The 21,187-nt window shown below is 41.4% G+C and overlaps 2 protein-coding genes across 5 annotated transcripts; one reads left to right on the top strand and one right to left on the bottom strand.

Moving 5' to 3' along the window:
* Nucleotides 1-8,342, bottom strand: dbh (dopamine beta-hydroxylase (dopamine beta-monooxygenase)). The gene is made up of 12 exons (XM_037266580.1): nt 7,849-8,342; nt 6,563-6,709; nt 6,111-6,368; nt 5,597-5,773; nt 4,058-4,160; nt 2,851-3,017; nt 2,509-2,652; nt 1,271-1,309; nt 948-1,007; nt 666-793; nt 438-597; nt 1-269 (listed from the first exon to the last, which is right to left on the bottom strand). The coding sequence occupies exons 1-12, from the start codon at nt 8,224-8,226 to the stop codon at nt 156-158; spliced, it is 1,875 nt and encodes a 624-aa protein (XP_037122475.1). The 5' UTR covers nt 8,227-8,342; the 3' UTR covers nt 1-155.
* fam163ba (family with sequence similarity 163 member B, genome duplicate a) lies at nt 8,109-20,760 on the top strand. 4 transcript variants are annotated; one of them, XM_037266667.1, is made up of 4 exons: nt 8,109-8,239; nt 11,611-11,694; nt 17,836-17,951; nt 18,487-20,760. In XM_037266667.1, exons 3-4 carry the CDS (start codon nt 17,859-17,861, stop codon nt 18,940-18,942), a joined length of 549 nt encoding a protein of 182 aa, XP_037122562.1. In that variant the 5' UTR covers nt 8,109-8,239; nt 11,611-11,694; nt 17,836-17,858; the 3' UTR covers nt 18,943-20,760. The 4 variants fall into 4 exon arrangements, with proteins under 4 accessions (XP_037122562.1, XP_037122564.1, XP_037122565.1 ...); XM_037266669.1 differs by having other exon boundaries at nt 8,154-8,239; nt 11,620-11,694; XM_037266670.1 differs by lacking the exon at nt 8,109-8,239 and adding an exon at nt 9,772-11,393.
* The last annotated feature ends 427 nt before the right edge of the window (nt 20,761-21,187 follow it).

Raw genomic sequence — 21,187 nt, forward strand, 5'->3', positions numbered from 1 at the left:
CCCCTATACCAACACAATACTCCAAACAACAAGCTAGTGTGTATTTTCGTATAAGCGTATAATTAAACTCAGAAGTCATCACAGACAATGTATGCAGTGTAATTTTGCCCCAGAAGTGGAACCTCCTCCTTGGGCTCAACCCGCTTCGGCTTGGCTCAGACTGGGGGGACATCCGGGCGACTGGTAGGGCGTGCGCCGACCTCACAAGGGTAAGGCGGCTTTTTGAGTGTCGAGGTTACCACAGGTAGAGTCTGCTTAGTCCAATCTCCCTGGAGAGAAGAGAACATGATTTTTATGACTGAGACTCTTCACGCTTCGCTTTTAATGTATCCTTTTTGTCCACTGAATGTTCCCATATCATGGAGTCTGTATATATCCATTTCAAATGTCAGCTTAGTTTAGCCTGTCAAATTTTGGTGTGTGTTTGTGAGACTCACAGGAAAGAGGCGAGCAGTTGATTGGTTGCAGTGCATCGAGATGGGCGCCGTGTTGTAAAGGGAATCCAGCACCTGCGTGGCAAAGCCGTCCCACTCGAGTTTGGAGTACTGCTCTGTCACACCTTCGTCGCCACAAACACACTGATCCTTTCCTTGGAATCTAGCAACATGTCACAAGATTGATTGGGAAGTAGATTATTGATTGATGGTTGGATGATTGCACACTACCTGTTCATGAAGCTGAAATATTTCTGTAGGTGGTCCAAGTCCACATGGGTCTTGCACAGCTCCAGCTGAGTGCGAGGGTAGTAGTGGACGTAGTTGACGCACATTTCCTCCATGATGCCAAAACCGCCCTGAGGAACCCCAGAAAAAACGGACACGAAATGACCTAGGTATGCCATGTTCAAATTTTTGTGCGGGATTCCAGGAATGGAAATTTATATTAAACATTTTTTAGTTTTTTTTTTTTTTTAATAGAATTAATTTGAGTTGTAATTGGCTACTCACCACAGTGGGCTTGTCCCTGTCCTCTGTGTTATAAGTACACTTTGTTATGAGGACATCACCCTGTCAGGAGAAGCACATCATTTTTTTTTATTATGCACCACAAACCACAAAATCAAAAAATTGTAAAACTTTTTTATGGTATTTCCCATTATGCCACCAAATACCTCCATGTCTACTCTATTAAACTTACAAAATCAATGGGACCCTTTGAGATTGCTATCACTCTGTTCTTGAGTAAAAATAAATATTACAATAGTAAAGTCAATACTAGTCGAGTTTAATTTATTTATTTTTTCTGAAATTCTTGGTCTCTTCATACTCACCGGTAAAACATTTGCCATCTTCCTCAGAACTCGAATAGTCTATAAGAAAAAGAAAAAAATAGGGACAAGGAACCAGATTGAATCAATTCAAATTAATATCAAGAAATGGATAATGCTAATTAATATCTATGACAAATAATTATATATTTTTTACATCTTTTCTATAACACAACCTAAATAAACCATTACACAAATAGTCTAATGAATTAAATGTTTTACCTCTACTAAATTAAACCACTACAGGAGGAAACGGTAGAAATAGATGTTCTTTCTTTTTCTTACTATATATGGCATTAGGATTAATTGAGTGAATAATTAATTATTGCACCTAAGGGTGTTCATGAATTTAAAGTAGAATGACTGGGCTCCTAAAAATGGATTTTCAGATTTTTGCTATTTCTTTATATCTCTCCAAGCATTTGTTCAAGGCGTCGCCGCACTTGAAGCTTTCGTAGTATCATCCGGCTAGCACATCCATTGACGGCGTGTCGGAATATTCCTAATGAGGCTGAGTACTTAGACAGCAGCACCACTCGGGCGGGCTGGTGATGTTCAAGGCACAAGCAGATGTTCCTCTGCGCCACGCTCGTATGTTTAATTCATCTTCCTTCGGATGGCAATGCAAAGAACAGATGTTAGGTGTTGCTTGCTATTTGTTGTGATGATGAGAGCAAAAGCAGATGTTGATCGAAAGAGATTGTGCTTACTCATACTGACAAATGTTTTTTCCTAATTTCATACAAACATTGATGAACTAAAACATTAAAAATCAATCCCCATTACCGATTAATAAAATTGAATAGACTCAATAAAAAAAAAAAAAAGTTATCTTTCCTAAGTGTAGAAATTCTTAATTCAATTAATATTGGATTATTGGGATGGTCACATGTTGTTTGAGGAGCACACATTCTGATTGACGTCCTCCTCCATTAGAAGTGTTAATTATCTCCGTTTGTTTGTTTGTTTGTTTGTTTGTTTGTTTTTTGTTTGTCCGTCTGTCAGCCGCATTCCAATGACACAAAGACTCTTTGTGATGATCGACAGCTTGAGCAGAGGCAACCAAATCGAGGTAAAATTACATTAAATAATTTTGAACATGTGAATTAATGATACATTATTATCAATTGAAATAAATCATTTAATCAAAGAAAAATTGATCAAAAAAACATTTGCAAACACACCATTGAATATGTGGAAAAAAACGCAAGTCATGCAAGAGAGGCTTCACTGTGTCTCACCTGGTAGTGGGTGCTGAAATGTTGATCCTCCTGCACCACCTCCACCTCTTTGCCCTCCCTAACCAAGATGGTGCGCACCCCGCGGCCCGCCAAATGCGTGTGCAGCTGCGACGCGAATATGAAGATGCCGCCACGAGGCAAAGCCTATCAAAGCAGATGATGAGAAATAGATTCTGAATATATAGACTAAATATATTACCTCCAAAAAGGTCAACATAAAAAAATGTTTTGCGGGCCCCCTGCGATCTCCTTGACCCTCCCCATGGCCCCCCCAAGGAAAACATCTTAGCTCCGCCCCTGACTATTGGTACTCGACCCATAGTATGTGTCGCGTGTACTTACAGCGCGTGTACACTTCGAGGTGCAGTAGCCAGTGAGGTAGAAGGCGTGTTGTTTAGGTGGGACAGCCATGATAGGTGTGTAGACCAGGCCCAGCTCCATGATCCCGGCGTCGTCGCGCCTCAGACTGGGGGTGTAATGTAACCTTATCCCGGATGAGTCACGTCTGCCTGCACGCAACGACGTCGCGGATCGTTAATGTGCTTCACGTGCGCTCCATTGACTCCCTGTAACATATTCACATGCTCGCAGGGCAGAATAATTTCAGCAGGACTCATAAGCATTCATGAGTGAATGATTCAAGGCGGGCCTTGTTTTTTCTCTCGTAGCTTTGGTAGAGGACATTGAGGCGGGGATGACGGGAAAGAATTCAGGATGTCATTAACTTGAGGCAGAAAAGACAATGTCGTCATGACTAAATCTGCTGCACAATGTATTTCCAGTGAAACATTACACAATCTAGGCCAGCAGCCCGCCGGACGTAGACGAGTGGTTTCACTTCAAATAGTGTCGAAAATTTTTTAAATTACAGGCGCTGCTTTGTGTTATGTAATTTCACAGATTAATTTTCTTTGTCTCATTTAGCACAGTAATTTACGCACACTATAAAAAGATCACTCCAAAATATAAAAATAAATAAAATAATATAAATACAATATAAATAATAATATAAATAAAAAAATTAAAAAATAGTCCAAAAAATGTAAGAAACTGAATTTGGTATTTGATATCAAATAGTAGAAAAAAGTAAACCTGCCAGATGTTGTTGTGTCATGGATAATAAGGAACACATGAATTAGCCCCGTCACTGTGCTGATTGACATCCCCCTCCATTAGAAGAGGCGAGTGTAATTATCTCCCCAGTGCGCTACATGTTTGCTTGTTTGTCAACAGAATTCAAACTCCTCACCAACATTGGAACTTGATGGAGGCGTTGTGGCTTATGCTAATAAAAAATAAAAAAAAAGATGCATTTTAACCATAGGACTACGTCCACAGTATATCTGCTCTAGCATTAGAATATGCGGACAAGGTGTTGAAGGTCACCTGAGGAGAATAGTCTGTAATAATGACTATGGCCCAGATGAAAAGCGTCATCTGGAAAATTTGAAATGAATTGCTCTGTTGGAAATTAGCCCGCAGCTTCTCAGGAACACTCTCCTGCTGCTTGTTCGAGTGTGTGATCACACGTGTGCCTCCCGTGTTTTACCGGATATAAGAAGAGGGTTGTGGTAATGGACTTCCAGGCGGAGGAACCGTGAGGAACCTGGTCCACCAATAGGGAGGCCTGCATCGGGAGGGTAGTAGAATTCCTGCAAAAACACAGACGACAACATTTTGATTGACACAAATGTTACCAAAAGTAAAACTTAATGACAGAAAACACCATTTTAAATATTTTCTGCTTAAATACTGGAACCGTAAAAAAAAAAAAAAATGCAAATTTTTCAGAACCATAAAAGACCGAGCCATATTTTTGGCAACGCGCAAGATGGCTCTGTCCAGTTCTCGCTTATGTTCCATGAAATAACAAAAGCCTTTGGGGTATCTACATCACTATCGTCGGGAAATCTCGATTTAATCTTAATACATCATTTAATCGTGCACCAGATGCAAGCGCACATGCCTTCTGTTGATCCAATTGCGGAGTGTCATTTTTATATTATAACGTTATTTCCCAAAGCAAAAATATTTGAAGACTCGAAGCCTCTTCTGCACACACACACAACTTTGTGTTTATTTTTGCAATGTCTCATTTCTTTTTGTGGCGCTGCCGGGGAGAATTGAACAACGCTATTACGAGGTGATGAAAGAGGCCTGAATATTTCCCACCTAATCTCGTCTTCACCGCTCACACAAGGCAAGGGAGGCATCCCGCTTGTTCTTGTTTGGCTGACACATAATCCAATCAGAGAGCAGCCTGGCTGGGGAGCGCAGAAATATGGTGACAGGCTCCCCGTTCCGCTGTCCTCTTTGTTTTATGTGTCACCCCCCACTGCCTGCTGGCCCGCTCCGCTGGCTGCTCTCTAGCTTCTGTTTATTACGCTAAACTTTAGCGACTATCTATTACTTAAACTAGTCTACCATAGCAGTTTTCAACTATTTAGAGCCTCACTCCATGGAAACTGTTAATACCTTATCGTGTCCATTTCAAAAGTGAGTCTCATGATGATGCCTACTAAATTTTCTAAATGTAATGTAAGACTAAAAATAGAAGCTAGCCAGTGTGCAAACTTTAAAAATATTACAACCTTAAAACAATCTTGTACAATGGCGGAGCTAGGATTTTTTACCTTGGGGTGGCAGTGGGGGAGCCAAGGATATCTCGGGGGTTCCGCAAAGGAAAAAAAATTATAAACCACAAAACGTTTTTGAGTATAATGGAATTTTTACTTTAAATAACTCTTTTTGTCTTTGTGTGTGTGATGCTGTGCAAGGCTTTGTGTGCGACTCCTTGCATGTGAATTTTCTTCCCACATACCGACTGGCTGCACAGCCGTAATAATAGACTTTTTGCAGATACTTCCAGGCGGCTTTCACATTATTTGAGTAGGAGTTGGTCTCCAATGAATACAGTCGAGGACTGCGCCCCAAAAAGATTTGACTGAATTTCAAGTGCTGCTCTCATTAGATGGCGCTTCTATTATTGGGAGGATCCGACATTTTGGATTCTGGCTGATTTGTTTTAATAGTTTATCACATTTTAAGTCACAGAATCACACCATTAATAGATCAAATTTCATCATACCTCGGCGCCCATGGCCCAGGCGGCCAGAACGTGCCGGCAGAAGTTGAGTTTAGCCGGCACCATGTTGTTGTCGCAGGAGCCGCTGTACTCGGGAACGTTACCGTCGTCCGGCGAGCATTCAAACACCTCGATGTGATGCACGATGGCCTCGTTTCCTGGCGTTATCACCGACTCGTACTGACGCGGAAAAGAAAGAAAATATCCCGTTATGTAAGCAATAGAATATCATAAACATCTGAAGCTTCAAATCTGGTTTATGAAACATTATTTTTTTTCGTAGCCAAACTATCAGGTCACTTTACTGTCATCAAAATGTAAAGCATACTGTATGTAAATCAGACAGAATTGCGCAGGAATGAAATTCATGGTGTTTCTGCATTTGCCTTGATATACGCTTCTTCCTGCCAAGCATGACAGTCCATCTGCTGTTTGCTTCCTCCAGATGCTGCCAAAAAAAGCCGCAGTATAATTGCAGCTTGTGAACTATCTCCACCCCTTCGCCACCCCCTCGTACCATGACGATGTGATTCTTGGGCATTCTTTCAGGCAGCTTGTGGATGGAGCACCAGTAGGTGGTCTCCTGAGTAGGGATGACCACGTCGGGCGACACCACGTCTAGCGTCTGCACGTCGGGGGGCAGCGCGGGAGCCGGCGTGTCGGGGCGGAGCATCAAGATGCGTTGAAGACCCATGTGGATGCGAGAGAGGTTGAGCTGCTCCGGTGAGGCAAGTGGTTTATCCAAGAGGCCGTAAATAATGTGGACGGTTCCCTCCTAAGCAAAGCGAATGTATAATGTTACAAAAATAACATAATATTATCAGAATAAAGTAATAAATAATGGAATAAAAATAAATAATACATTTATTTATATTAATTTAATATATATTTATTTAATATGTGACATAATTGTTGCAATAAAGTGTAATGTTAAAAAGAAATGTAATTCAATTTATTATTTCATTTAACCTCAATGAGGTAGTCTCTGGGGTCACAGGTGCTAAATGGTCTCTTGAAGAGCAAGTAGAAGCCTCCGGACTTCCATTTGGCTTCTATCAGCTCGTAGTCTTGTTGGCTGTCCAGCGTCACTCTGCCCTCACTGTCGCTCCAGGCGTCCTGAAGGAAAACACCACAAATGGGAGACATTAGGAATTGTGTCAAAACCATTCAGCATACTGCATGGAAATAGATTTTAATGACATATTAAAAGCGCTTTAAATCTCATTATATATATTCTTATCATTGTCACCACAGTGTGTGCTTTATGACAGGTGCATCCATCCACTTGTTATCTTTCTCACATTTTTCTTCGCATTTTAGTCTGGAATAGCACCCAAGATCTATTGCTATACTTATCTCGTTCCTCCTCTTATATAACTCTTCTCAAATGGAACAGCCTGCACACATCTCAAAATCCATCCATATACTATTTTATGCCCTCATGCACAAAGATACAATATATCGACTGCTCCATTTTATGTCCACAAAAATGGTGTAGTACTGTATTGCATTTGATGGTTGCTTCAAATTTTGTCTTACATGGTAAGATAAAATAAATCTGCATTTCATTTTTTAATTGTTTGACTTTGCTTGAGACAAAATGAGACGGCGGGCCGAATCTGGCCCCCGGGCCTCAAGTTCGACACCAATGTTATTAACTGGCGCCCAATCCAGGGTGTGGTCTTCCTTTTACCCAAAGTCAGCTGGGATAGACTCCAGCACGAAATAGACGAATGGTCCCAGTTCGATAAATAATAAAGATGAACGGGTCTCATTCAACCCCCAATTGATTATCACATTGATTACATGGCGTGTACACCACCAGTGTCTAGATCATTTGCTCTGGCGGCCAGCCTCCAAACATGTCGGCGAGTTGACAGCACAGGTGATGACTGCAGCGCTGTGCTGAAACCTCCTTCATTACCAGGGTGTCATTTGTGCGCCGGGATGGCCTCCGGCGCAGAGGTCACGTTTGTGTACACCCAGTGAACCATCAAACCACATGTGCACCTGCCATTGATTTGTCTCAAACTAGAACACGGAACCTGATGGAGGTCTGCTCTATGCTCCACTGGGGCCACAACGTGACACAGAGAAATAATAACAACCAACATCATGTCTTCGTGATTCCCACTGCAGTGTTACTCGTTTACTGTTTCAATCATTTCTACTGCTCAGGAATGTGTAAAGAGAAAAACTGAATGTACATTTTTTTTTAAGTTAAATGCAAAGATAGATATTGTCCATTGACTCACCCCAAAATAATTTTTTCTTCCAGAGTCCCAAAGCAACACCAGATCAGCATCGGTCAGCTCCCCTCGCTCGGACATACCCAGCACCACGCCGTGCTTCAGCTCAGCCACCTTCAGTTCCATGTAGACCTCCTGGCGGGAGTAGCTGATGTTCCACGCCAGCCGGAGCTTGCCGAGCGGGTCCAGTAGTACCTGGAAGGGCATTGGCAGCTCAGGTGGCGACGGTTCTGATGACTCTGAGTCAGGACGGGCCAGCTCCACCGTTGTGATGTGAGCGGGAGCCTGGTAGGAAGCCACGAGGATGACCATGAGGGCGGCCAGGGCGGTGAAGTACATGACGGTGATATCCTGCAGGCGGAATTCTTTGCTCAGGATCCTCATGGCCGAAAGACGTGTGAGTTCACTTTCTCAAGTATATTCTAAAATATATGAAAGTTGAAAAATGTCCTCGCGGGTCACGGAAGCTCAACAGCGTCTCGTACCATTCCTCGCGTCTTCTCATCTTCTCGTACCCAATCTATGCTTTTTAAGAGACTCCTCCCTTCGCGATTTGTCTGTTTTGATGCAGACTAATGCTATTATTTGTCGAGCGCAATTCAATTGTATCCCAGAATGCCCACGGGTCAAACATGATGGTGCACATCTGCCATACCCTAATTGGTCCAAAACCTACCATGGACATTATCAATGACAATCATCAGCGTTTATTGCTCTATCCGTTTAAAAAATATATATATATATCACATGTTTCTTTTTCAAAGAAATCTGACCTTTTGCATTAGTCAGCAAGCTTTTCATGAAGCCATAAACAACTTAATGCATTTGTCGCTTTCCTCGAGCCGCCTCCTCGGGCTGTGAACAACCTAATTGCGCTGCCAATTACGGCCGGCACACACAAGATGGACACGGTAAAGTTGTTTAAAAAGGTTAGCCCATCCCTAGAGGGAACATGTGTGTGCGCGGAACAGGTGACCATGTCCTCCGCCTCATATGTGTGTAATCAATTAAAAATTAAATAAGTTGATCGAGTGAAAAAGCCTTGGATGTAGGTGTAAAAACGTTTTTTGTATTTTCACCTTAAATGACAATAATTGTATTGTACCAGGTCCTGAATACAGACCTGGACTTTTTTAATTGAATTTTGTCCATGATGACATTGAATTGTCTTTTCCTGGACTAAAGGGACAGCGTTTCAGTAAACAAACCAAGGGTAGGGGAGATGTAGTTGAGATTGTTATTTGCCGGTAATACAATCAAAATGTATCGTCCGCGAGGTCCAAATGCATTTCCTTTAACCCGCTTCATTTGTCACGTATGGATATACGTTGGTCCTGTTTGTGCTGATGTGTCAGCAAACACAAATAAGGCACCACATTGTAGGCATTTTCAGCAGAGACTGGGGCAAAAAATGGGGGAGGGGCAACCGAGGAAAGGATTTAGGGGGAAGATGACCGAGCTTTGTGTGCTCTCCTATGTGTGCGTTTGTTGGCGTGTATGTGGCGAGCCTTTAGGTTTTTCTGATATTGTTCTGCGCATGACAATCCCGACAGAAGAACACAAACACAAATGAAAGAATGCATTTTTTAATGCAAAAAAAAGCTCACATGCATAATGAATTTTTGAGACAGTCAGCACTATATCTACTAAAGTAATTAAATTTAAAATAATAATAAATTAAATTAGATTAGAAGAGAATATTGCCATTAATTGCATGTTCTAGTCATTTTGAGGGAAATTGGAAATATATAAATCTTTCTTTAAAAATAGCCTTCATTGTGTTTTGGGCAGGAAGTTTTATTTATCAAAAATACTAATAGTATCAGTACATGATATCGGTATAGGTGACAACTCAAGAACTGGGAAAAAAAGTGATATTGAACACTCTTACAAAAAATATATTGGCTTTTAAGATCATTTGGGGTGCCCAATGTTATGATATAAAGTATTGCACTTCATAGCATTTGCATCTTGCAGTGGATTATAAGCATGAATCATCGCAAATCACTTGAAGGTTATGAAGTTATGCACAGACCGGCAGCGAGAGAAAGTGGAATAAAAGCCAATTTCAACCAAACACCACCAATCTGGCCACAGTGTATTCTCATATGCCACTGATATTAAATAATTCAACACCATACACTTTCCAAGAGCACTAATCTCCATGTCTTTGTGTGTGAATAATGAATGCAATAAAAACTCATCTGATGTGGAAGGTGGAAAGTGGAGATAGAAGAAAGTGGGTATTGGAAAGGGAAGAGTGACAGCTGAGAGGGGATGTTTGTCACACCCGCAGCTGATCGATGTTGACATGAGGACGTGAACGACCCCTGGGGGGACAAAAAAAGTGTGAGGACACTTGCGTCATCCAAATGGAATATTTTCCTCCTGTGATTGATTTTATACCTCATGAGGGGAGTAGACAAAAGTATCGGGACAGCTGATCATTACACCAAAAGGATGTTTATATTGAGTTATGTAAGACTAATTATAAGGTCTTGGTGTTTTTGTCTGTGGTATTTTCTGTCCATTTGTCCAAAACGGCACCTTGACATCACAGTTCAATTGCCTGCTATTTTTTTACTGAAGTTTATAATAAGTGTAATTCCGCTATCGGCCACAAGATGGCAGCAGATATATTTAATTTGATTCGGTGCAAATTTTAGAGAAGAAGAAACAAAGCCGTATTTCTGCACAGCCTAGTTTTTGGTGAAAAATAATAAATGTCAACGAGTATAAGTTTTTGTATTTCTTGGCTTCCCATCACTGCTTCATAGCAGCTTCTGGTGGATTCAAACTTCTTAACAGTTTTTATTTAAAAACAAAGTCTTTACTTTCTTCTCCTATTGTCAATTTAATTCTTTTGTGTGGTGCTGATTGATGACGTTTCATTGCACGCGCCCCTTTTTCATTCATTTATTTTCAAGCCACATCCTTCCACTGACTCAGCATCCAACCATGCACAGCCTCAAAGACTCAAAAGGGACTTGTCCCGTTTTTGCTTTCTAACCCCCATCTTCTCTCTCTCTCTCTCTCTCTCTCTCTCTCTAGCTCTTTCTCGCTCCCCCATCCCTCGCCTCTCATATCCAATGTGAGGCTGTGACTAAAGCGCCCTCTCTCAGGCTGTTCGCTCACTGAGCGTGCTCACTGGCACCACCGCCGCATGTTTTCACTTGGCTCTGCAGGAATCGGCGTGCATTCCTCTTTTCTTTTGACATAACCTCCCCAGCACAGTTTATTTTTGCTTGTGAAGGGGCTGCACAGGAGGGGCAATACATTGTTGAGCCCTGTGCTTGGACTGGTTGTGGATGAGCCAAAACCAAGGAAGCAAGCCGGACCTCCTCGGAGGGTGTGTTTTTTTTTTTTTTTTTTTTCCTACTCTCTTCCTCATATTGGGATGGAGGTGTGGACTTTTGTATCACGCTGTCTTCTACTCCATCGCATATGCCGCTGAGGCTGAGGGGGGTGTTTGCCTAGGAGGCTTTTATTTTCTTCATCAGCCTCTCCTGCTCATCTTTCTCCCAAAACAACATCTGGAGCTGTGAATGGATGTGTGTGTGCAACAATCTAATTGTGTTTTTGTTTTGTTTTTTTTGTGCTTGGATTCAACAGTTTTGAGAGTCTAGAAATTAATATCTTCTATTCACATTCATTTTTGTCTGTCTTGTATTTTTTAAGTCCAGCTCTTATTTTGACTGACTTGATTTTTTGAATTTTTTATTTGTACAACACCTTTCTATAATTTCTGTGACTGGGGTCGACCTGAAGACTTTCCAGCCAGATCAGGACCTGTCACCCAATCAGCTGCCACGACCCTCCATGTGACCTGCTTGATTCATCTTATCTCTGAAGGTAAGACTGAATTTTAAAGTCTTCTGGAGGTTTGATTTATTCTGAATACATCCTCCATTGTGATCGTTTCCCGCGTTATTTCCCCCCAAAGTAAAGTTTGCGAGGCGGTGGCGCGTCCAATTTCAGAACCACGGACAGCATCACCGCCTCCTTCCAGTCGTAATGGGAGACATCTGCTTCTTATCTCCCTGCACGCTCCTCAATTTAATGCATAATTGGTTATAGTCCATAAACACGGCATTGGCTGCAGTACCACTGTGTTGTTGTTGTACATGGAGCCGAGCAAAGAGGCAAAAATGAGTGCGATGGGAGCGGGGTGAGGAAGGTGAGCGAGAGTTGCCACATGCTGACAAAACAGCATGACTTGCGAGTCACTGCTCCTGTAGACAAGTGGGAGCCCATCCATCTATCTTCTAAACGGCCCGGTGGTAGCCATGCTTATTTTTAGGCACCAACTGTTAAAATGGTCGGCAATGCTACTCATTGTTGGGGTTTTTGTAACGGATGCATTTTGCAGTAAGGTGGCTTTGAGCACAGTTTTTAGAATGTTCATGTTGGAAACTTTTGGGTTCAGCAGTGGATTCTGTCAAGTTGTCAGAAAGGTTAGTTAATGAATAATGAAAATTTTTTAAAATATTAAAATATATAAAAATGATAATATATATGAAATATTTTCAGCAACAAAATAAACAGAAAAATTATTTTACACAAATTCAATCTAACTAAAACTGTACTTTATGGTTAGCATGCTCAACTCACAAACTAAAATTGAATAAATGTATTGATAATAAATAAGAATTAATACCATTCATGTCACGGTTGCCATCTGATCAAATAGTCTATTATGAATACAATTACATCAAGGAATCATTTTCAACAAAAGAATTGCTAAGAATTTTTTTTTATTATTATTTTTTTTTATCTCAGACAATCCACTCGCTCATTGTGCCTTTTAAGAGGCCCTCGAGCAACGGCAGAAAAGGCGGGGCTTGGGTTCCCATGGCGACATGCACCAGTGACCCTCTGAATAACCTTGGCCCCCTGGGAGATCAGTCATACTCTCCATGCACACACACACACACACACACACAAACATACACACACAGCGTGACTGTGTGTTTTTACTGCTGATGTTCCAACACGAGACCCTCGGCCATTAGAGAGCTGGCGAAGAGATGGGAGATGAAGGATGAGGAGGAGGAGGATCTGAGATATCAAAAGAGCTTGATGAAAAAACATGAGGAAAGGCTATGTAAGAGGAGGAGGGGGCTTATGAAATACATATAAAAAAAAAAGGGGGGGGGTTCAATGATGGCAGAAAAGCGGAGTGGTAAATGCAATTACATGTCCACTTGAGTGCTCACCCAGCAGCCTTAATTACCTTTAAAATGCACCACAGGGAGTGAGCATCGCTGCAGATCCTGGACCAAGCACATAAAAACGGGGAAGGATATGATCATGTTAAATAGTCGCCACCCTGCTACTCCCTTCCTCCATCCCCGCTCCCCCACCCTCTTCTCGGCTCCACCCTGCCGTGCTCTGTGATGGAGTGTCCTCATGCGCCAGCCGGTGGTCAGTTGACCTCATCCAGCTGAGTGATTGGTGGGGTATGGTCATGGTAACAGGAAGTAGCGGGAGAGATTACATTATTCCATTTGGTTGGGTCATTATTAGCAGCTCTGCTATAGCACAGATTTTTAAGTCTTTTTTTTTTTTGGGTGGAGGCAGCAGATAGTTTGATGGTTTATAATGACTGAAACTCCTCTCCCTTTTAAATGCCATTCAATAGTCTCTTTTAAAGCATTCTAAGCGGTAGACTGGCATATTAGCGCTCAGATGTTGTCATGGCAATTCAATTCTACTTACTTTTAGGGCCCTATTTTCGTGCCCAGCGCAATTCTACTTATTGCCAAGCTGCTGAATTACACTTGCCAATGAGTGTGCATCTGTAATTATGCATAATCCGTCCTTTTAGGTTTTAGTGCTGAGAATACACTAAGTGTGTCTTTGTGCTTATTTAGAAACAACTACACGAGCATTTTACTGTGTTGGATTACACATCTAAATGTATATTTCGATATTTATTTCAGCTTGACTTGTCGATAAGATATTTTTCATGCGTGATAAGTTGCAAAACAGACCTCGAACTTTTTAGTGCAAAGCGCCCACTCAAGTAACAAAAAGGTGATGCTACTGTAAGTCAACCAGTCGCCATAGTAACACAAGTTCTCATATGGTTGTCTTTTTCTCTCCTTTTCCTTCCACCAAACTGTATATATTTGCCAAGGATGCTTAAACACGTCTTTTTCTCGCTTCCAAAGGAGTATTTATTTTTTATATTTTGGTCAAAATACCCCAAAGATCCAAAATTACAGAACACTATACAATGCCTATTTCGAGTCTTGCTGAAATCAGCCTGATTTTGTTTAATGGGAGTAATATGCAAGCAAAAAGTACGCTAATCTGTGCATGTAAAAAAAACAAAATTTACTGCAGCTCTGCTTACCTTTTGCAACGCGACTGAAAAGAATCTGGCCCAAATCAAACATGCTCCTACACTGTTTCATTTTTCGGCTTCGTTTTCAGTCAGTCCTCACCAAGCTCTGAAAATGTGCAGGTTTTTGTTGTTAAAATGGAATATTGAGCACAGTGTCACATTTTAAGCAGCATCACCGTGCAGAAAGGAGCTGACGCTATATCGACCTTGTTATTTTTTGAAAATCCATTCCATTGCCAGATTCTGGTGAGTCACTATCTTCTATTGTGGAGAGCATTGAGGAAGGGGATGTGGGTTGTTGGCAATATCCAGCGATGAATTTTGACATTAACTTGTCATACAAGCTTGAGAAAAGATTGTGAAAGAAATTGCTACATTTAATAATAGAAAACCCAGAAAAAAACAAATAGCCATGTATATAGCATCAAGCTAACCCACTACTTTATTGTGATACTCAAGTGGGGCAGCACAGATGTCACACCCATATAAAAAAGTAATTGAACCACTGTTAATAGTAAGTTGTGAGCTTTAAAAATAAAAATAAAAAAAACCTCATTCTTGACTTTAAAGCATTTCCTATAGTCTGACTCTGGGGAACGCACACCAAGTCGATGTTCTACGCTCTGTAGTTTTGTCCCTCCATCTGCGCATCACAGGCATTGTCTTTCGTGGCTCAGTGGCTGTTCAAAGTCATGTTGAAACAGATGCCTCGCGGTGCCTCCCCGCATCAGCCGAGCAGCGGGGAAAGAAGAGGAGAAATGGATAGGAAACCAACTGCTTAATGTGTTTGCATTGGGAACGCTTTAGTTGCTTTTTTTTTAGTTGCTTTTTTAACTCACTAGAATTCCACAGGATGGCACCAAAATCCTGTACGATGGCGCCAATAAAGTATTTTGAAGTTATATATCTCAACTTTGGCAAGCTTTGGACAGGGGCTAAGTTTAGCCTGGGTTGTTAGTGGAGATACTCAATTCGGAAGCGTCATTTTGAAATCAAATAATCTGTGAGTCATTTATTGTTAATAATACGGTTGTGTATGAAATGTATTTAACCTATGCGTCATAGTTGGCAGGATTTGAATTATTATACTAATCATAAGCATTTTTCGATTTTTGTGATCGTTCCACTCGGATTAGTCAAATTAAAAAAAATAGATTAATATAATTTATAGTTTTCTTATAATTTAGATAGAATTTTAGTATCGCAAGCTGACGGTCAGAAATTTCCCTTTTAGGTCCACTTTCTGCATTGCGAACACTTTTCAAAATGCACTCCTATAAGACCTCACCTTTGTCACTCTATTCCATAGAGGCAATCATTTTCCAATGACTGGAAAGTGAAAGGTCATTTGTTTCAGACTGCTCACTGTGCTCTCCTTTGTTAGCACCAAGAATGGTTTGGGCTAATGCTAGCGATATACAGCACAGTATAAGAAACGAGTCAGCGAATTCAGGTAGCCTGTAATGTCCAATATAGCGATGACGCTGGAGTGTTTTTTTTTTCTGCTACTGTGGTCATAACATCACGCGGTGATTGCGGAGTTGCAATGAGACAGTGTCAAATCCGAAATGTGACACCAGGCCAGGTTGAATCAGGTGATGCTGCAGTCGTGCGGACAGGACATTGCTTTTGTCACGGCTCAAAAGCCTAGCCAAGCCTAGCATATAAACTCAGAGGGGTCGGGGGGTTATTATATAAAGTAAATAAAAGAAGTGAGCTCACTCACAGCCACAATTTCACAATTAGACAGCAAACAAAAGATTTGCTTGGCTGTTTAATTTCGCACTTAACGGGTGGGCAAGAGCTCCAGAGAGCCAACTGCTTGTGTAGAAGCCCTTAAAAAGTCAATTTTCCGTCATTTATCCCTTTTAAACTTTCACTCTTCCACTCAATAGCCACTTTGCTCTTTTATTGATTAATCAAGGACATTGTATGGATCACGACGAGGTCCTTCATTAGCCTCAGCATTTTTTCAATTAAGTAGTGCTTGTGGTCATGGTGCTAAATTCAGTTTCTCAACCAAAAAGTAGCTCGATTAGGAAGACGAAAAGATTTTTAGATTGAATGAATAATCAGCGGGCAACAAAAGGTTGTTGATTGACACCGTCGTTGTCGGAACAAATTGCACTTCTATTCTAAGACGCAGAGAGAACGAGAGCAGAGCAAAGCTGTAGAAGTTAATCACAAAACACACAATTGCGTGGATGCATGTGTGTGTTGACAGCCTAAACGTGTAAGAGTGCCAATCTCATCGTTCACCACCTCGCGAGTGCTCCCGCCCCGCGCTCCAGCTGAGAGCTTGTCTGCGGCCATTATTTCTAGCTAGACCTCCGCTGTGATCTCTGCCATGTTCCATCAAAGTGTGGCACTTTATTCCCACGTTGTTGTCTGAGCGCGTTAGCGGCGACCGAGGATTGCCGCTAACCTCGTGTCAGCATGCTGGACCAACACCAGCCAAAGCGAAGCTATTACACACTGTGTGTGTTGAATATTTAACACAGTGGAAAGACAGTGATCAGGTCATTAGGGTAGTGAGTGCGCTGGAGGAAACGCATCTAAATTCCCACCATGCAGAACCCGCTCCTGTGGTAGATCCAAAATGAGGTCAAGTTGTGCATTGAATATTTCATCTAAAGTTGTCATGCTAATGTGGTCCATTAACATAATGGTTAGCATTATTAATGATTCTTGCGTGTATCTTATTGAACTGTAAAATATGAGCCAGCCTTACTTAACGCTAATAAATTTGACAAAGCTCAACATTGATTTGCAAAGTTGTCATGTTTGCATACTTGTTATCATGGTGGATAGCAAGTTTAGCATATTGGTCACCCAATATTGAGCATGTTTTTTTTTTTTTCTTTTTCTCAAAATAGTAAATCATAATAAAATGAGTTCCTGACCAAGTGGAATAGTTATATACTGTAATTTTCGGACTATAAGTCGCACCGGAGTATAAGTCGCACCAGCCATAAAATGCCCAAAAAAGTGAAAAAAACCCATATATATGTATATAAATCGCTCCTGAGTATAAGTCGCCCCCCCACCCAAACTATGAAAAAAAAACGCGACTTATAGTCCGAAAATTACGGTAATATTTATTCTAATCAATGCAAACTTTATGTGCAAACAAACCGATATTTTTTTCTAATCATTTTTATCGTTTGATTATTTGTTGTGTTAGCATTGACTAGTGTTTGCCTTTTGTTAGCAGGCTCCATTTTATCCCCTATCCTGTTTCACTTCCTCCCAGCATCTTGTCTTCATTTCATATCCAGTCATCATATTTGTCTCTCATCCTGACCTTCCCCTCCTCTCTCGCTCTCTCGCTCTCTCTCGTTTATTTGACTCTTTTCCAATCTGCTCTTTCATTCTGCGGTTCTCGATTTACTTGTAATCAAGCATTCTCAAACAACTTTTATTTTCCCCTCCTTTCCCCAAACGTCTACGCTGACACAGCAAGCAGCACTTGCCAGACAATTCTATTACATTTATTTGTAACAGCTGGATCATTTAATAAGCGGTGCCGAGATGACACGCTGGTGTAATCTACTTGATGGCGCCTCTCCATTGTGAGCCTTCTGCGCTTTGGTTATTCTTGTCGTCATGCTCTTCACTTTTTTCTTCTTCTTTGCTCCGTGCAGGCAGTTGATGGAGAGCCATACGAATGACAGCTGGGACAGTGGTCATCACCGGTGGAATTCTTGCTACGGTCATATTACTCCTTATCATCGCAGTACTGTGCTACTGCAGATTGCAGGTGAGGAGTTTTTTTTTTTTTTTTTTTGTAGTTTGCCGACTTTTTTTGATTTAACAAGACGCATTACATTGTAAAGACATTTTAAATGGATCTGGATGTGGTGACCCTCTAGAATGGAAAATGAACTTGTACTTGCTGGATTGTTTGAGGACTAAAACTCATATCTGCACTCACCAAAGTGTGTTTGCATAGTTTTCATTTCACGCCGGCCTCTCAAAGAAAGAAACATGCGCTGTGACTTACATCATCGATTCTGCCTCAGTGGCGCTTCTGTCTGAGCCTGCGGTAAATCATTCATGAGATTTTTTTTTCTTTTGGCCAAATTCCTTCCTCACTCGTCGTCGTACATCAATCTCATTTCCCAGTGAGTAAGTTATCTCGTTTTAACAGTGTCTGATTTCATTGGAGACGAATCTCGGATTGCTATATCACACTGCTGGGAAAGCGTTAGAGCAAAAAAAAAAAAAACTTGTACCGGAATGACAGCGATTTGATTTGATTGACTTTCATTGACCCCATTTTGTCTCTACTCTAGTATTACTGCTGTAAGAAGGAGGAGTCCGAGTCGGAGGAGGAGGAGCCGGACTTTGCCGTCACGTCGCGCCTGCCGCCGGTCCACTCCAACCACAACATTGTGGCGGCCACGGCCGCCGCCTCGTCCATTCCAAATGGCCCCGCCCTCTTCCCCACCCCGCCTCTGGCCCGGAAACTAACCCGCTCGCAGACCTTCTGCCCGTCGTGCACTCACTACGAGCTACCCTTTTACCTGCAGCCCCCCGCCCCCCCGCCGGTCCTCCACCAAGTCGATGGCTTGAGGAACGGCGGCGATCGCGTTAGCTACCGCAGCATGCCGCCACCCCCGCTGCAGCAACCGGACATGGAACTCCCCGTGCCCGTTAACATTTCCAACTATCGTAAGCCGCACTTGGCCCGTTCAGTCACCATGAGGGAAATGTTCACTCGCAGCTGTAGCATCAGCACTGACGTTTAGCCCAAAAAAAAAAAAAAAAGATGGCGGTGTTCAATGTCATTGTAATCCCTCTTGTGGTGTCATCTGATGTGGTCTGCTTTGGACACTCTCAGGACTCCATTTGCTATGTTCAGGTCAAGAAAGTTGATTTATTCCAGTTGTGACCTAACTTCTTGGCTTGATAGCGCTTTTGTAAAAGATTACAAAATGTCATTTATATAGTCAGGCCCCCCTCTTCTGCGGGATGACGTCACGGTCAGGGATTTTCTCTCTGCCATCGTTGCGACAAAACAAAGTAAAATGTGATTAGGAGCCGTGTTTCCCTCTGTCTCCTCGTCCATGCACAGATTATGGAGATTATGAAACATAATTCAGCGCCTGCGAGACGAGGGTGCCTTGCTTTTTTTTTTGCAGATAGATTTAACTTTGGCTGTGATGTCAAAATGACATAAAGGGCTGACGGAAGCTAGAAATTTATTTCCTATCCCCAATTTTTTTTTTCCAGTACGCTTCGTAAATTGATGTGAATCTGTCAGTTATACGCTCACGTGACTGTGAATGTATAACTTCTATTTAATCCCTCGACGGGGTTCTCGCAAGAATTTAGTAGGAAACGTTACATAAGGTGGCGCTAAAAAAAATATTCATTCATTGAAAAGTGTATTTTTAAATCTGTTTTTGCCATTATCTGTACAGGATGTGGCAATAGTATAGAACAAGGAACCATAGTTGGTGACATAGGGCACAAAATCCCATTTGCTAACTTTATAAGGAGCGCAACTTTAGGTAATGACTTTAGGGCAAGAAACCATATTTGATCTATTTAGGGGCAAATCAACCATGTTTACTTCATATAGGCCGTATATTGTACACAATGTTTTAAAGAAATCAAGTACAGAGCTAAAGAACAAAAAGCTGTTTAATGCGCATTTAATGATCATTTTTAATTATTTAGGAAATGTTACTGAAAGCAAAACATGTACGTTTTCTGGTGGGTAAGAAACCATGCAAAAAATAATATTTTTGATGGAATTCTTCTAGAAATCCTACTAAATTCTCATGGGAACGTAGCCATGTATTTATTTATTTATTTTTGCGTTACCCATGTGCTAATCGGCAGCAATATGTTTTGCATGTACTGCAAGACAATTTACCATAATTATTGATTATTCCTAAAAAAAAAAAGCTCTCCTCTGCTGAAGCTTCATGGACTCTTCCGGACTTTCTTCTTTCTGTTGTCCTTGATTTGTCAATCCATGGTGAATTTAATCAAGCTTTGAAAGCATTTCTCTAAATATTTTCCAAGCTCCAAAAAGGTGACTTGCTGAGTGGCCTTGTTGGAAGGCTGCCGCCCGCTCGGACTATGAAGCAGCGGCTTTTGATTGTTCATGGTCTTAATGAATGGAATTAATTATGGCTTGATAACAAGAGGAAGTGAAAGCGGACGCGACTACACTTGGACGCCCTTCCTTCTTCAACCGGATGCTATTGCACATCCTCTTCATCCTCCCCCCCTCCCCTCTTTGTTTATCTATTACAGGACACGCTCATTTATTTTTCCAAAGGATCATAGATGGAGTGATTGACGTGCTTTCTTGCAACTATACCGTGATGCTTTCGCGACGAGACATTTCGACAGGGAACTTGGTGCCATAACGAAGAAGACAAACTCTATTCTTGTTAGTATTATTCAGATAACAAATAACATATTCAAACGCAGTGTTGCTTTTACGTCAAAAGTATTTGCTCATGAACAACAGACACATTTAATGTCTTTGTTTTTAAATGGAAACCCGGCTAACAGACACAATGTTGATAATAAAATGGTGTTAAAGCATAGCTGATGTCGCAATATTTCCATCAATTGTGACATTTCTTTGTATCCTCCATCGCAGGTTTGCTGGAGATAATCCAGAATAATTTGATGTACGGTGAGTACTTAGTCCCCCACCCGCACGTACTGTCCAAAGAAAAACCACTGAAAAGGTTTTCATGTCTGAATGTTGTAAAAAACGTTGTCACAAAGCGACTATTCACGTCTGTGCCGGGGAGGCTCCTCACACGTCTCCATCTGTCACAGTCTTCTCTCATTCATTAGCTCTGACTCACTCGTCTAATAAGTGCATCTATTTCCTCTCCCTTGATCGTCAGTGTATTTATATATGGTCCGCTTTCTTCTATGACTCAGTCACTTTATTATTGAAATAATTCTGGTTATCGTTCCATCGCATTGCTGCCAGGTTGGTTCATTATCACTCTTGTGAAT

The sequence above is a fragment of the Syngnathus acus genome, chromosome 12 (assembly GCF_901709675.1).
Source record: "Syngnathus acus chromosome 12, fSynAcu1.2, whole genome shotgun sequence".
Taxonomy (NCBI): domain Eukaryota; kingdom Metazoa; phylum Chordata; class Actinopteri; order Syngnathiformes; family Syngnathidae; genus Syngnathus; species Syngnathus acus.

Bases quoted from the DNA above. Each gene is read 5' to 3' on its own strand.
- dbh (XM_037266580.1), bottom strand. From the start codon at position 8,226: ATGAGGATCCTGAGCAAAGAATTCCGCCTGCAGGATATCACCGTCATG. The intron at 6,369-6,562 runs GTTAAATGAAAT...CGCTTTGCTTAG, and splicing joins CCAGAGACTACCTCATTGAG to GAGGGAACCGTCCACATTAT. The intron at 2,653-2,850 runs GTAAGTACACGC...CTGCTTTGATAG, and splicing joins CCTCGAAGTGTACACGCGCT to GCTTTGCCTCGTGGCGGCAT.
- fam163ba (XM_037266667.1), top strand. From the start codon at position 17,859: ATGACAGCTGGGACAGTGGTCATCACCGGTGGAATTCTTGCTACGGTC. The intron at 17,952-18,486 runs GTGAGGAGTTTT...TCTCTACTCTAG, and splicing joins TGTGCTACTGCAGATTGCAG to TATTACTGCTGTAAGAAGGA.